This window comes from Epinephelus lanceolatus, chromosome 9, assembly GCF_041903045.1.
Source record: "Epinephelus lanceolatus isolate andai-2023 chromosome 9, ASM4190304v1, whole genome shotgun sequence".
Lineage (NCBI taxonomy): Eukaryota > Metazoa > Chordata > Actinopteri > Perciformes > Serranidae > Epinephelus > Epinephelus lanceolatus.
The window spans coordinates 24,206,941-24,220,563 of NC_135742.1; the positions used below are offsets into that span (position 1 = coordinate 24,206,941).

The following is a 13,623-nucleotide window of genomic DNA, read 5'->3' on the forward strand; positions in this document are numbered from 1 at the left end:
AAACGCCAATCAGAGCGCAGCCCTGTCCGCTGCTGGCGGAGATTGATGGACCAACCAGACGGCCATTGTTGCGACTGACACTGATGCGATGCCTCCTCAGCGGAATCACTGCGTTCAAAGGAGCAGACGGTCGAGCTGCTGAATGCGCGCCTGTCGAGAGCGCACTTGTGTTAGATTTGACTTGAATGAATAGACCAAACAGGATTTGTTGTATTCAGGGCAGCACGTACAGGAGAGTTTAAACACATATTCAACAAGTAATTTTCCAGATGGACACATATAGCCTACTGTAAATATATAAAAATGAAGGCTTTTGTTATTTGTCCACAATTTTGAGGTTGAATAATATAAATAATAGCCAGTTTATTGTAACACGCGCACTCACAAAGAGGGCCTTTCATTTCAGCCACACCATAAATAAGACATCCCTCACTTTTTAGCCCAGCTGATGTGAGCTTCTGCGTAAAAATGTGCAACATTATGTGTTTTCCCTTCATCATCACCCGGGTCCAACTTAATGTGTGAAAAGTTTGCTGTAAAAGTCATTGGTTGGATGCTGAATCTGGCAGAAGTCCAAACAACGGATGCACTTTACACCAATGAGAGCATCCATTTCAACAATCGGTCCCCCATATGGCACTAAGGCCCCTCCTCCACGCTCTATCCCGGCAGAGGGTCTCATTCATGCTTCTAGACAGCGGTTCACTGCGAGCTCCCTGGCCCTCGGATCAACTGTTTTGATCCGATCTGGCCCTCTGACAAAGGAAGACTTTCTGTACACTCATATTTGACAGAATATTCCCACACGGACTCGCTGTGAAGTGTGTGAGGAGTTGAGCCCACCGAGCAGGTGATCTTTTGCACTCAGAGGACGCTGGAGATCTGCGCTTGGACAATGCTCGCAATTAGTGGGGGAATATATCTCTTATCATCTTTTCAGCCTTAAAAGAAAGTGTGCGTGGATTTTTTTTAACTGAAGCGCTTTCTGAAACATCATCATAAAAGCGTCGGTCATTTATTTTTCATAGCTGTGGAGGAGCGCAGTGCCTTGGGGTGGACCTTCTGTTGTTTGCCAAAGTGCTTCAGCTCTCCAGCGCAGTTTTTTTTTAATTCCTTAAGTTCAAAAAAGTGCACCGAAACGCACAGGACAGGGCTTAAATGTTCGGGATCCAGGAACATCTGATACGAGAAGTGAGCGGATTAAAAGAGAGAAGTCTTGGAGAGGAGATGGATCCGGTCCGGTCGTGGGTGCGTAATGTCGGGGTTGTGGATGCGAACGTAGCGGCGCAAAGGTACAGTGCAAACCCAGCTGATCTGCTGACTTTTACCTTCTCACCAGTTCCTCTCATCAGTTGTGCTCAGGCAACTTGACTGCATTTATTTTCATAATCAGCATCATGAGCACAATAATGTGTGAATATTAAACATACAAACAGGCGTCCTTTAAAAAAAAGAGCTGCAAACTACTTGTTGCAAAAGATGACAGGAGTCTCCTTTAATAAAACTATTTGCCTCATAACTCATGAAACATCTATATGACAAAAGAACACTACGTATTTTATATATATATATATATATATATATATATATATATATATATATATATATATATTTTAGGGGATATAAAAATATGTGCACAAACGCAAAGAAGGCCCATATTACCAACATGTATAAACTAAAAATCAAAACTCCTACACTTAAACACAAAGTCACATGTAAGGAGCATTTCATCAGATAATTTACTCTTGTACAAACTTTTAGTTTACACAATTAAATCTGATATTATTTCTCAAAATATGTATGTGACTAAAGCTATATATAATTTTTCCCAGACCAGCTGTTTTAGTTGCAGCAGCTGGAAAAAAAATAAACTCAGCGGCCACACACTTTACATTTATGATTTCTCATCAGCTGGAGTAAAAGTTTTTTCTATTGTTGAATCATTTTGTTTCAACATTCCCCAAAATTTTCAATCATCATCTTCACATTTTTAATTTCTTTACCAGCACACACTCACACACATCAGTGTTCTCATCATGACTCGTTGTGACCAAAGTTTTAAAACAGTAACAGAAAAGTCAGTAAAAGCCAAAACACAAGTTTTAATAGACATAGAATATAAATAGCAATTATTAAGTGATTTAACAGTGGCGCAGTTCCTACTGTATTTTGTTATCTGGTATCATGGATTGATTAAATAATAATTACGTTAAATATAATTTTGAATATCATGTTGCTAATATTTCACTCAGAAGAAAGAAAGAAATCGTCGTAGGCAAATTCTCCCTCTGGCGTTTTTTGTTCTTAAAAGAAACGTTTAAGGGTGCCACGAAATAAATCCATAAACCACTCCAGTTTTGACTTACCGTCAAAGATATATAATGGTCCGTTTTAGACCGAAGTTAAATTAGCAGGAAAAACTGTGCAGAGCTGCAAACACAATATGCCTCAATCTTTATTTAAATTTTTACAGTCACAGCCTATTACACTAAGTAACATGTTTAACTAAGATGCTCCACCACAGATCCTAAAGTCAAAAGTGCTGATTCTGTTTGTTTGTTTGTTGTTGTTGTTGTTATTGTTTTAGTTTTCAAGCTGGAACATACATTTGCAACAAGTTTTGCTTTTCCTGTTTTTCATTTTTGCCTTAATTTTTGTGCACATTTCAAGGCCACAGTACTTTCTTCCAGACAATTAAAAAGAACTTAAAGTTATAGTTAAAACAAATTATTTATTAATTATGTGTTTGTTAGTTTTTTTTTTTTTTTTATTTTTCATTCTTGCAAATTATTTATAATTATTATATAGATAAACTGAAGGCCTTAACAATTAAACAAAAAAACTTAACTTAACTGCTAGGAAATTACATGATTTTATATACAAATTAAAAATATGAATAACTACCTTTATAGTGCAATTAATTAAAACATTTTTGAGATGCATATTAATTGAGTTTTCATGATTCACTGCAGGATGAGCAAAGTCTTCAGTTTTGTTTTATTCAGATTTCTTTAAGACATATTTTCAACAATGGATCATAAACTGATAGAGATAAGTTCTTTATATTTATCAGTGTAAATCACTTCAGTGCAGTATATTATAACACAATGTGAATGTCTGTGCAGCTGACTGTCTCTTCCTGTTCTGTCCTCAGTGGAGTTGCCTTGTCAAGAGCTCATTTTGAGAAGCAGCCGCCCTCAAATCTCCGCAAGTCCAACTTCTTCCACTTTGTCCTGGCGCTGTATGACAGACACGGCCAACCTGTGGAGGTGGAGAGGACTGCCTTTGTGGACTTTGTTGAGCATGACAAGGTGTGTTTCTGAACGCCTGTCTGCCTTCATGATTGTTTGAGGATATCATCAATTCACTGTATCATCTTTACACTTCTTTCAGGGAAATTTTTAAACACTCAAAACCATAAATCTGAAGCAGTGTTGTCTGAAAAACTGTGAATAACAACATCAGAGTGTATTAGTAATGTGCCGTATTTCAGCTGTAACCAGGTGCTCAACTTGATCTTCCCCATCCCCAGTAAAGCCAAGCATATCGAACAGCTGACGGCTACATGTTTACACAAGCTCTACCCTCAATGAGCTGATGATGTGGGATTGAAAAAGAATATCTAATGACTAATTAGCAGCTTGCCTCATTAGGAGGACATCACTACTTTTTAAAATGCAAATTATGCTTGCTCCTGTTAAGTTATACAGTGAACTAATCATCAAAGTCTCTTTTCCTTCATGCCCCCCCTCCCTTACTCTAAATACTGCTGTGGGGGGGAGCTGGATTCCTCAGGTTGGACAAGACCAAAATAAGGAAGGGTGCAGTGTGGAGACAGAGTTAGAAAGAGACTGCCTGGAGTGGGAGCCTTATGCCCAGTGTTGATGGATGTTTCTGCCTTGTGGTGAGGGGAGCGAGAGCCTCCTAAACTGGCAACAGATCTCCCCTGTGAGAAAGACAAGGGGACACCGTGCTGTCAGCTGAAGTTCAAGCATAGTTTTACTATGAATTTCACGGGCAGCGAGGGAGAGGCAGGGCGGCAGTGCAAACGCCAGGGCTGAAAGCTGTCAGTGTGCTCCCCTTTGTGCCACACAGGCCAGTGTAGAGTAATATGACGGCAGTGGAGGAGTTCATTTTCTGCATGGTTACCCTGGCATCTGTTTTTGCTTTGTAATTATGCAGAGGTAGAGCGATGGCACCGCGAAATAAATGTTCCTCTGTGTATATTCACAAAACTTATGAAGCCAGGCATCCATCTATCTCCTGATGTTAAGTCTCAATCTCACTTTTGATATTAACTTTGGAGCTCAGTTACTTTCCAGCTTATCTTCATGCATCTTAATTTCCCCCACTTCTTCTTCTTCTTCTTCTTCTTCTTCTTCGCAACTGTCTCCTCTTCCCAGTTTCTCTTCTTCCCCAACCTCCTCGTTTTCTCTCCTCCTCTCTCGCGCTCGTCTCTGTGATGCCAGCCTCCTGGGTTATTGGACCAGAGAGCATTCCTTTGAGACCACTTAGAAAGACCAGTAGAGGTAGAAGAAGAGAAAGAAAGAGGGGGAACAAGAGACAGAGAGGGGGGAGAAGAGGAAGAAGTGAGAGGCTAGTGGAGAGCCTGGGGGAGGGAGGGATAGCAGAAAGGAAGTTTTTCTGTCAAGGTCGACTGCTGCTCAGTCTCACATACAGTACTTTCCCCACTTTCCACACACACACATGCACATGCACATATAACGATGCCTGTGCTACCTTGTTGCAAGAAGGACCGCTGCATTTGATCTTAGGGTTTTAGGAGTTTGCATCAGACATGATAGTTCAACCTCTACAAAGAACGTCCAACTCAAGGTTAAGCGCGTAAAGGTCCCACATGGGCTCTGAGCCTACAACCCTCTGATCTCAATTCTGCTCCCATGGAAGGGCAAGCTGTAGGATTAAGAGAGACTCGTGCTTAGCACTGCATGGGGATGCTCAGCTTATCCGTGTCTCAAATGTGCTTAACTGCATGCTCTGCATTTGTCTGTGTGTCTGTCCTCTCTTTCCAAGGAGCAGACGGGAGAAAAGACCAACAACGGCACTCACTACAAGCTGCAGCTCCTCTACAGCAACGGTGAGTAGAGTCAAACACGAGTCCTCAGATTATGGGTTGATTCTTTGCCCTTTAAGGTGTCTAATTTGATCATTTAGACAATGGCGTTGTAGGGGGAGTTGAAAAAGGTCAGCAGTGACACCAGTGTGCCAACATGACACACACTGTGAGTAATCTACCTCCACATCCTCACCTCACCTCTCCTCTCTAAGCTCATAAATTACCTTCCGCTCTTCGTCTAATCACTGGGTTTGTACAATTCAACGTTCAGCTATGCGAGGAGCCACTTCTGGGCCCCGTGTATGGGAAAATGAGGTACATGTTGCCACCCCAACCCCCCCATCTCTTCCCCCCACAACTCCTCCAACCCCCCATGGTGCTTCCACATCAGATCGGGGGATACACAGAGAAATTTGGTTCCCATGAGCCACTGCTGCCCCTACTCTGCCATCGCAGTGGCACCCATGGGAGAGAAGATAAAAGACATGTTCCAGAGCAACCCCCTTATACACCCACCATACACACACACATGTACATACAAGCACACCAAAAGCACTTCCTCTACATCCCCTCCTCTCATCCCCTTCCCCCAAGCGATATCAAAGGCATCTCAATCGAGACTTTGATGAGAGGAACACATTTTGAAAGCAATACTCTCCAAAGTCTCTATAAAAAAAAAAATCCTCGGGTAATATGCTCTTCTCTCAAGAAGCAATTCATTACATGTCGTTTCCCTATCGTGTGTGATTTACAGCGGAGATTTTGAAGCATCCAGAGGTTCAGGTGTTTCTGGAAATCTCACTCAGAGACACCTGATTACACAGACGCAAAAGACAATGTTAAAAAAAAGAAGCACTCGCTTGTCAGTTAAACCCCCTTAACAAACTGATCAGGTGCTGTTTTACCTGTTGGTGTGTAACTCTAATCTCCAGTCAGTCATGTAAACTCTTTAGTTAACTGAGGAGCAACCAAAAAAAGAACAGTTTGACAAATCGTGAGAATGTGGTCATAAATTCAGGCCTGTGATGCGAACATGACTGATAATCATCAAACATCAAATAACTCTCAATCCCCTCAGAAACCATCAGAAGGAAAATACGGACTGCATGCCAATCTTATTCCTCCATGTGGCTGGACAGAGTTCAATGCTTTCTCTGTGAGCTTGTCCAGAGTACGAGATATAAAAAGATTGATGTCATAAATCTTTCCATTTTATTTTGAGAATCCTCGGCATCATGTACTTTTTTATTGACTGGTTAGAGGGGGTTTAGGAGTTTAAGTGCACTTTCAGTTGCTTCATTTATGGATATGTACGTAGTATTTTCCAATTAGAGTCGAGTTTCTAGCTTGATCCCCCCCCCCCCACTCCCTGTTTCCTTTTAACTTAGGCACTGAGCATAAGAGATCTTATATTTATTTATCTCATGCCTAAAATAACTTGTTCAAGTTTTTGTTAACAACCAATGTCTGTTTTCTTTTTGCAGGGGTTCGCACAGAGCAGGATCTTTACGCAAGACTTATTGACTCTGTCACTAAACAGGTTGGTAAACTCTCCTCATAGCCCCTCTCCAACGAAAATCACATTGTAACCATGATCATATGGTGTTTTTTATATACTGCAAAACATATTATGGGCAAAATAAGCACTCAACACCTTTGAATTGCAGTGTACCAATGACCTTGTTCACACTTTGTTTTAAAATTCATCTTGGTCAGTTGGATCACAGGTAGCAGACTGTTCTCATGCACTGTTCTTACGTATACCTACAAAAAGATATACACCAGAATCTGTATATAAACCACATAATCATGAGCTAGTAATTTATGTATAACCCTCGTAATTGGGAAGGCTCATGTGTCCAATGCGCTGACAGTGGTGATGAAGAAAGCAGTATAAAAAGTTCAAAAGTCCACATATAGAGACAGATTGGGGCATTGGATGGGTCAAACAAACAAATGACTTTTCCATAGGAGACTGATGTTCATGTCCCATGTGACACCAAGCGAACTTTAAGTTATTTTAAGGTACATCATCACCATGTTTCTTTTCCCAACCTAAGTAACTTTACTTTCCTAAACCAAAACCATGTCACTCTAATTGCCTAAACCTAATGTAACTTAACGTTATGTATGTTGCTTCATGGTAAGTAGGTAATTGTACGTTAAATACATAATGTGACGATGCCCAACCATGTTTCCTTCTCCTGAAGCTAATCTAACTTTATTTTCCTAAACCAAACTACCTAACTTAAGTACTCAACTTTAAATTCAGTATGTAATTGGATAATGCTCAACCACATTTCTTTTCTTAAACCTAACCTACATAACTTTACATTGAGTACTTAACATTATGTTAAGTATGTCACATGACGACACCATTCATGGGGCCATAATTTGTTAGATATCACATGAACTGTTGTATGAGGGTATGCTGCAACCAAGTGTCAACCTCCAGGGCTGAAAAATGAAACTAACACGAAATTGCATGTTAGAAACATGTTTGCAGCCTTATACGAAAAACAGTTTTGGTTTCTATAGCTAATTTCCCCGTTAATGACAGCTCTACTTTTGGTGAATTTTTCTATAACTCACCCATTTTATTAAGGCTTAAAGTTTCACATAATTAATGGTGGGCCACTTTCTTAAGATTCTTTTTTTTGGGGTCTTTTCCGCCTTTAATGGACAGGACAGAGTTGAGGGTGTGAGGTGTGGAGAGAGAGTGGGGGTACAACATGCAGCAAAGGGCTGCAAGGTGGAGTTGAACTCGCAACCGCTGCAGCGAGGCATCATCTCTATACATGGGGCACCGGCACTATCCACTAAGCTACTGATGCCCCGAGGGTGGGCCACTTTGAGTGACAGGCTGTCTGCTGATAGTGTCATTGACTTCTCAGTCAAAAACACCCCTCACTTCTCTACAGCGCCAACCTCCCACCCAAATATGATAGTCCGGGCTCCATAAAACCAAGATGGTGACAGCCAAAATGCCAAACCATTATTATTATATTATCACAAACATTATTTTTATAGTCTATGGTTGCAAGTGGGCAGTGCTAAATACAAGTGTAAATGACAACCAAGATGCATTCCGATACAATAACTCAACCCACTTGCTAAGTTGGTCTGGGTGTCGCATGACTGTCAATCATTCTGCTTAATGGACGGAGACATGTTGGATTCTTTTGTCGGCTGTATCTCCAGCTGTACCGACACATCCGCTAACATGACAGGCAAGAGTGTGGATGTAATAACTGTGCACGAGGCCCTTTGACCTCCTGGCATAAGTAACCGCAGCCATAACAAAATCTGAGCACAAGTGGTCAGCTGGAGATGCATGATAGACAAAGATGTGGACGGCGATATGTCTCAGCTGTCCACTAGTGCTCTGATCTACGAAACACATTTATTTTTTAAAAACCTAGTGTGAACATGGTCAATGACATGGATTCAGATAACCAGGGTTTTATACGTCACCCATCCAAGGACCCAATCCTGCAGGGAGAAGCCTGGTGTAGCTACACAACGCTACTTTGCAGGCTAAGTTTCGCTTTCACTTTAACTAGTCTTACCAAACACCAGCTACATATTATTAGCTGTCAACTTTTCTATTGTAGAGAGCAATGAGCCGAGTCAAGATGAGCAGGTACACTTGAGCTGTAGGTGAACGCCTGAAGGGTAGGTGGGGATATAGACAGGGATAATTTACAGTACAGGCCAAAAGTTTGGACACACCTTCTCATTCAATGCGTTTTCTTTATTTTCATGACTATTTACATTGTAGATTCTCACTGAAGGCATCAAAACTATGAATGAACACATGTGGAGTTATGTACTTAACAAAAAAAGGTGAAATAACTGAAAACATGTTTTATATTCTAGTTTCTTCAAAATAGCCACCCTTTGCTCTGATTACTGCTTTGCACACTCTTGGCATTCTCTCCATGAGCTTCAAGAGGTAGTCACCTGAAATGGTTTTCCAACAGTCTTGAAGGAGTTCCCAGAGGTGTTTAGCACTTGTTGGCCCCTTTGCCTTCACTCTGCGGTCCAGCTCACCCCAAACCATCTCGATTGGGTTCAGGTCCAGTGACTGTGGAGGCCAGGTCATCTGCCGCAGCACTCCATCACTCTCCTTCTTGGTCAAATAGCCCTTACACAGCCTGGAGGTGTGTTTGGGGTCATTGTCCTGTTGAAAAATAAATGATCGTCCAACTAAACGCAAACCGGATGGGATGGCATGTCGCTGCAGGATGCTGTGGTAGCCATGCTGGTTCAGTGTGCCTTCAATTTTGAATAAATCCCCAACAGTGTCACCAGCAAAACACCCCCACACCATCACACCTCCTCCTCCATGCTTCACAGTGGGAACCAGGCATGTGGAATCCATCCGTTCACCTTTTCTGCGTCTCACAAAGACACGGCGGTTGGAACCAAAGATCTCAAATTTGGACTCATCAGACCAAAGCACAGATTTCCACTGGTCTAATGTCCATTCCTTGTGTTTCTTGGCCCAAACAAATCTCTTCTGCTTGTTGCCTCTCCTTAGCAGTGGTTTCCTAGCAGCTATTTGACCATGAAGGCCTGATTGGCGCAGTCTCCTCTTAACAGTTGTTCTAGAGATGGGTCTGCTGCTAGAACTCTGTGTGGCATTCATCTGGTCTCTGATCTGAGCTGCTGTTAACTTGCCATTTCTGAGGCTGGTGACTCGGATGAACTTATCCTCAGAAGCAGAGGTGACTCTTGGTCTTCCTTTCCTGGGTCGGTCCTCATGTGTGCCAGTTTGGTTGTAGCGCTTGATGGTTTTTGCGACTCCACTTGGGGACACATTTAAAGTTTTTGCAATTTTCCGGACTGACTGACCTTCATTTCTTAAAGTAATGATGGCCACTCGTTTTTCTTTATTTAGCTGATTGGTTCTTGCCATAATATGAATTTTAACAGTTGTCCAATAGGGCTGTCGGCTGTGTATTAACCTGACTTCTGCACAACACAACTGATGGTCCCAACCCCATTGATAAAGCAAGAAATTCCACTAATTAACCCTGATAAGGCACATCTGTGAAGTGGAAACCATTTCAGGTGACTACCTCTTGAAGCTCATGGAGAGAATGCCAAGAGTGTGCAAAGCAGTAATCAGAGCAAAGGGTGGCTATTTTGAAGAAACTAGAATATAAAACATGTTTTCAGTTATTTCACCTTTTTTTGTTAAGTACATAACTCCACATGTGTTCATTCATAGTTTTGATGCCTTCAGTGAGAATCTACAATGTAAATAGTCATGAAAATAAAGAAAACGCATTGAATGAGAAGGTGTGTCCAAACTTTTGGCCTGTACTGTACATATTGATAGATCTGCAAATACTAAATGAGGCAAAGGTGCAGAGTTACATCTTGGACATTTTAAGACATGAAGGGATTCTTTTCAGGGGAAAGAAAACTTCTAAATATGTACTTTTGATAAATATAGATGAGTTTTTAGGAATTTAATCAATGTCTGGAGACGAACTCGGCTATGGAATTTATGGGTTTGCCTGATTCTTCATGAAACTGAATCTGTCCCTTTTTTCCTCCTCTCAGCCCATATCGTATGAGGGACAAAACAAGAATCCAGAAATGTGCAGAGTTCTGCTCACACATGAGGTTATGTGCAGGTACGTTTAATACACACTCACTCTCACTCAAACCTTCACCCACAGGGATGAAATCCAAATATCCATTACTCTCCTTCACTCTGCTTTGTCTCAGTCAGCTTGAAATGTGGTTTTGAGACGACGCTCGGGGCTCTACTTTTTTGAAAACAAGACTGTGGTTGAACTATAAGTCTAGGCTGTCTGTCATCATCCTTGTTACAGTGGTAACCCCCTGCTGCTTCCTGCTGTAACGCAGCATGTCCCTGGCCGGCTCCTGTTTCTTCCTGGAGCTCTTCACTCTCCTGTCTGGAATTTTGCAGCCAGACCACAGTTAACAGCAGATTGGGGGAACAATCCGCCTTTCCTTCATCAAAATGTAACTCTAGCACTCCTGTTTAGCCAAGACATCGTGTCTGAACATTGTCAACATCAGATGACAAGTGTAGGGGTTTTATTTCCAGTAGTCACAGCCAGTTCTACGAAGAGTTGTTTTAACAGTAGGTTTAAAGAATTTAGTCGTGGCTTAGGGATTAGACGTTTTGGCGAATGAAGGAAATTGGTGAGCGTGGGGTTATGGATGGAGAAGAAGCTGAAGAGAGTGGTCTGGAAGTGGGGCAGTGACCCAGGATTTGAGGGCAGCAGAGGGAAGATAGGGGGCTGGGACACGGGAGAGGGGCTAAGACGGAGTGGGGTTTGCCATTGTGTAGCCAGCAGATGCCCGAATGTGACTCACAGCTGGCTAATAACAGAGCCGAAGAGGCAGAGGGCAAGCGTCACAGCTGGGGAGTGAGGCCGTCTGACAGGGGGGCGGAGGGGGGCAGGGCAGGGCCAAGCTGGGACACGAGAGGGGTGAGGCGAGGTGTAGGGGTGGCAGATGGTTAGGGGTGGGGGCACTTTTGTTATGCAGTGAAGGGGACTTTGGGGAGGGGGGGGGGGCTGGGTGGCCAGCAGGCTCCTCGGACAGGACTGCTGACGAATGGTAGGATGTTGTGGGACGGTGTGTGTGTGTGTGTGTGTGTGTGTGTGTGTGTGTGTGTGTGTGTGTGTGTGCAATGAGGCTGTGTGGGGGTTGAGTTTGATTTCGAAATCAATGTGACAGATTGCCTGGCTGGCTTTTCACTTCTGAATGGTCTCTCACTGTTTGTAGGGTGTGTTGTTGTACCTTTTCTTCCTCTTTAATTCTTTTGTCTATTCTTCCCCTCCCCTCTCATGCCTCCTTTGTGTGCGCCTGGATCTTGGCCGACTGCAGGGCAGAGTAGTCTGGGCCTGTGGATGTGGAAGGGCCAGACAAATGACGGCTCCTCCTGTTTAATTTGTTTGTTTTTTCTTCCCTCTCACTGACTTTTTTTCCTCCTTTCTGTCTCTTTTAACTGCCCACTCAGCCGCTGTTGTGAGAAGAAAAGTTGCGGCAACCGAAACGAGACGCCCTCTGACCCAGTCATCATTGACAGGTAATGAGATCAAACCACGTCCCACACAGTGTCCACCGTCTCAAACAAGTACCTCTTCATACTTAATGTTGAGGTCGCCCTTTCTTTGTACACATGCACCAACAAAGTCACAAAGAAAGATGGAGAGCACAGGTTGATGTGAAAGTTGTTGTAGTGACATATCACCTATCAGCTGTTGCATTTACACGAACCAAGTAGAGGCCCAGTTACAACACATACATGTAAGTATGTGTTGGCTGGATGTATGTATACAGAAATGTTAATGTCTGTGTGTGTAGTTCACATATAAATGTTTATATTTACAACATAAATGTTTCTGCCATGTCAGTTTACACTGCATCACTGCACAGCCTAGTCACCAGACAGACATACACACATCAAAAGTGATATGAGTTGACTTTGTCATTGGGAGGTGGAGTGAATGGTGGATGGCGTGTCACCAAGGTGAGAAACCTGCAAAGCTGCAGACCACTGTTCAAGACCAACAGACAACAAAATTTTTGATTTAGCAAGACATTGCTGTGTTTCCAGCAACACTTTAGGTGACAAAAGTGGGTGTTTTTTGGCAACTTGCTGCTGTTTTTCCAGCAGAGATAATTGCAAGAAAGGTTTTTGTTTTTTTGATCAAGACAGACTGCGTTTCCTGCTGGAATAGTGGCATGAAAAGTTGTTTTTGCCGAGACATTGCGACATTTCCTGGCGGGATAGTTGCTCAAAAAGTGATCATTTCTTACAGAGACATTGCTATGTTTCCTGCTGAGGTAGTGGCATGAAAAGCAGCTGTTTTTTACTGAGAAATTGCTGCTCTTCCATTCAGGATTGTGCCCCCCAAACCGGGTACTCAAAGGCAGAACACGATGGGTTTTGTGCCTCAATCTAACCCCACATTAACCACCGTGTTATTGAAACATAAAGTTTCAATGTATCTGCTACTTTATAACGTGCAACTTTAACATGTTTGACAACATGTACAAGGCTAACATTTTTTTGGCAGTTGGGTTTAAAGGAGGCTGTAATTTAAAGTATAAAGAATCTGCGTCCATGTCTGTCGTCCATGTGTTTCTCTCTCTTCAGCTTTCTGTTTATCTGTTGCTCAGCCTGCTGGGATCTGGTTCAGTTTGGTCACTTATTACATTTAACAGCCGACATTGCACCTGAAACCTGCCAAAAGCATATTCACTTTTTATCAGAAGCATGTGGATCTGCCATACCACCAGACACACATGCAGTAAATGTTCACCCTGACAGCCAGTTATCAGGCTTAAAGGCGGATGACCCCCACAGTAATCAGCGTGTGTGAGGGCCTTCACGTCCGAGGGATTTTGGAGGTCTCGCGCTGTCTGCCTGGCATTAACCAGTGTGATGAATGCTCATAAGCAGACCGTATGTGGAATACTTTCTCTGTGATGTCATAGATAGACGCAACCTTCATCTCCTCTCCTCTCCACTCCCTCCTCTTCTCTTTCCT

The 13,623-nt window shown here is 42.6% G+C and overlaps 1 protein-coding gene across 4 annotated transcripts in view; it reads left to right on the top strand.

Moving 5' to 3' along the window:
* The first annotated feature begins 681 nt into the window (after window positions 1–681).
* ebf2 (EBF transcription factor 2) overlaps window positions 682–13,623 on the top strand; it is a 40,173-nt gene continuing 27,231 nt past the window's right edge. For 2 of the 4 annotated variants that reach the window (XM_033620598.2, XM_033620600.2), the window contains exons 1-6: window positions 682–1,292; window positions 3,155–3,311; window positions 5,035–5,098; window positions 6,562–6,617; window positions 10,652–10,725; window positions 12,087–12,155. In XM_033620598.2, coding sequence (XP_033476489.1) covers window positions 1,159–1,292; window positions 3,155–3,311; window positions 5,035–5,098; window positions 6,562–6,617; window positions 10,652–10,725; window positions 12,087–12,155 — 554 coding nt within the window. In that variant the 5' untranslated portion in view covers window positions 682–1,158. The remainder of the gene's footprint in view (window positions 1,293–3,154; window positions 3,312–5,034; window positions 5,099–6,561; window positions 6,618–10,651; window positions 10,726–12,086; window positions 12,156–13,623) is intronic. The other 2 variants (XM_033620599.2, XM_033620601.2) reach the window with 1 other exon arrangement.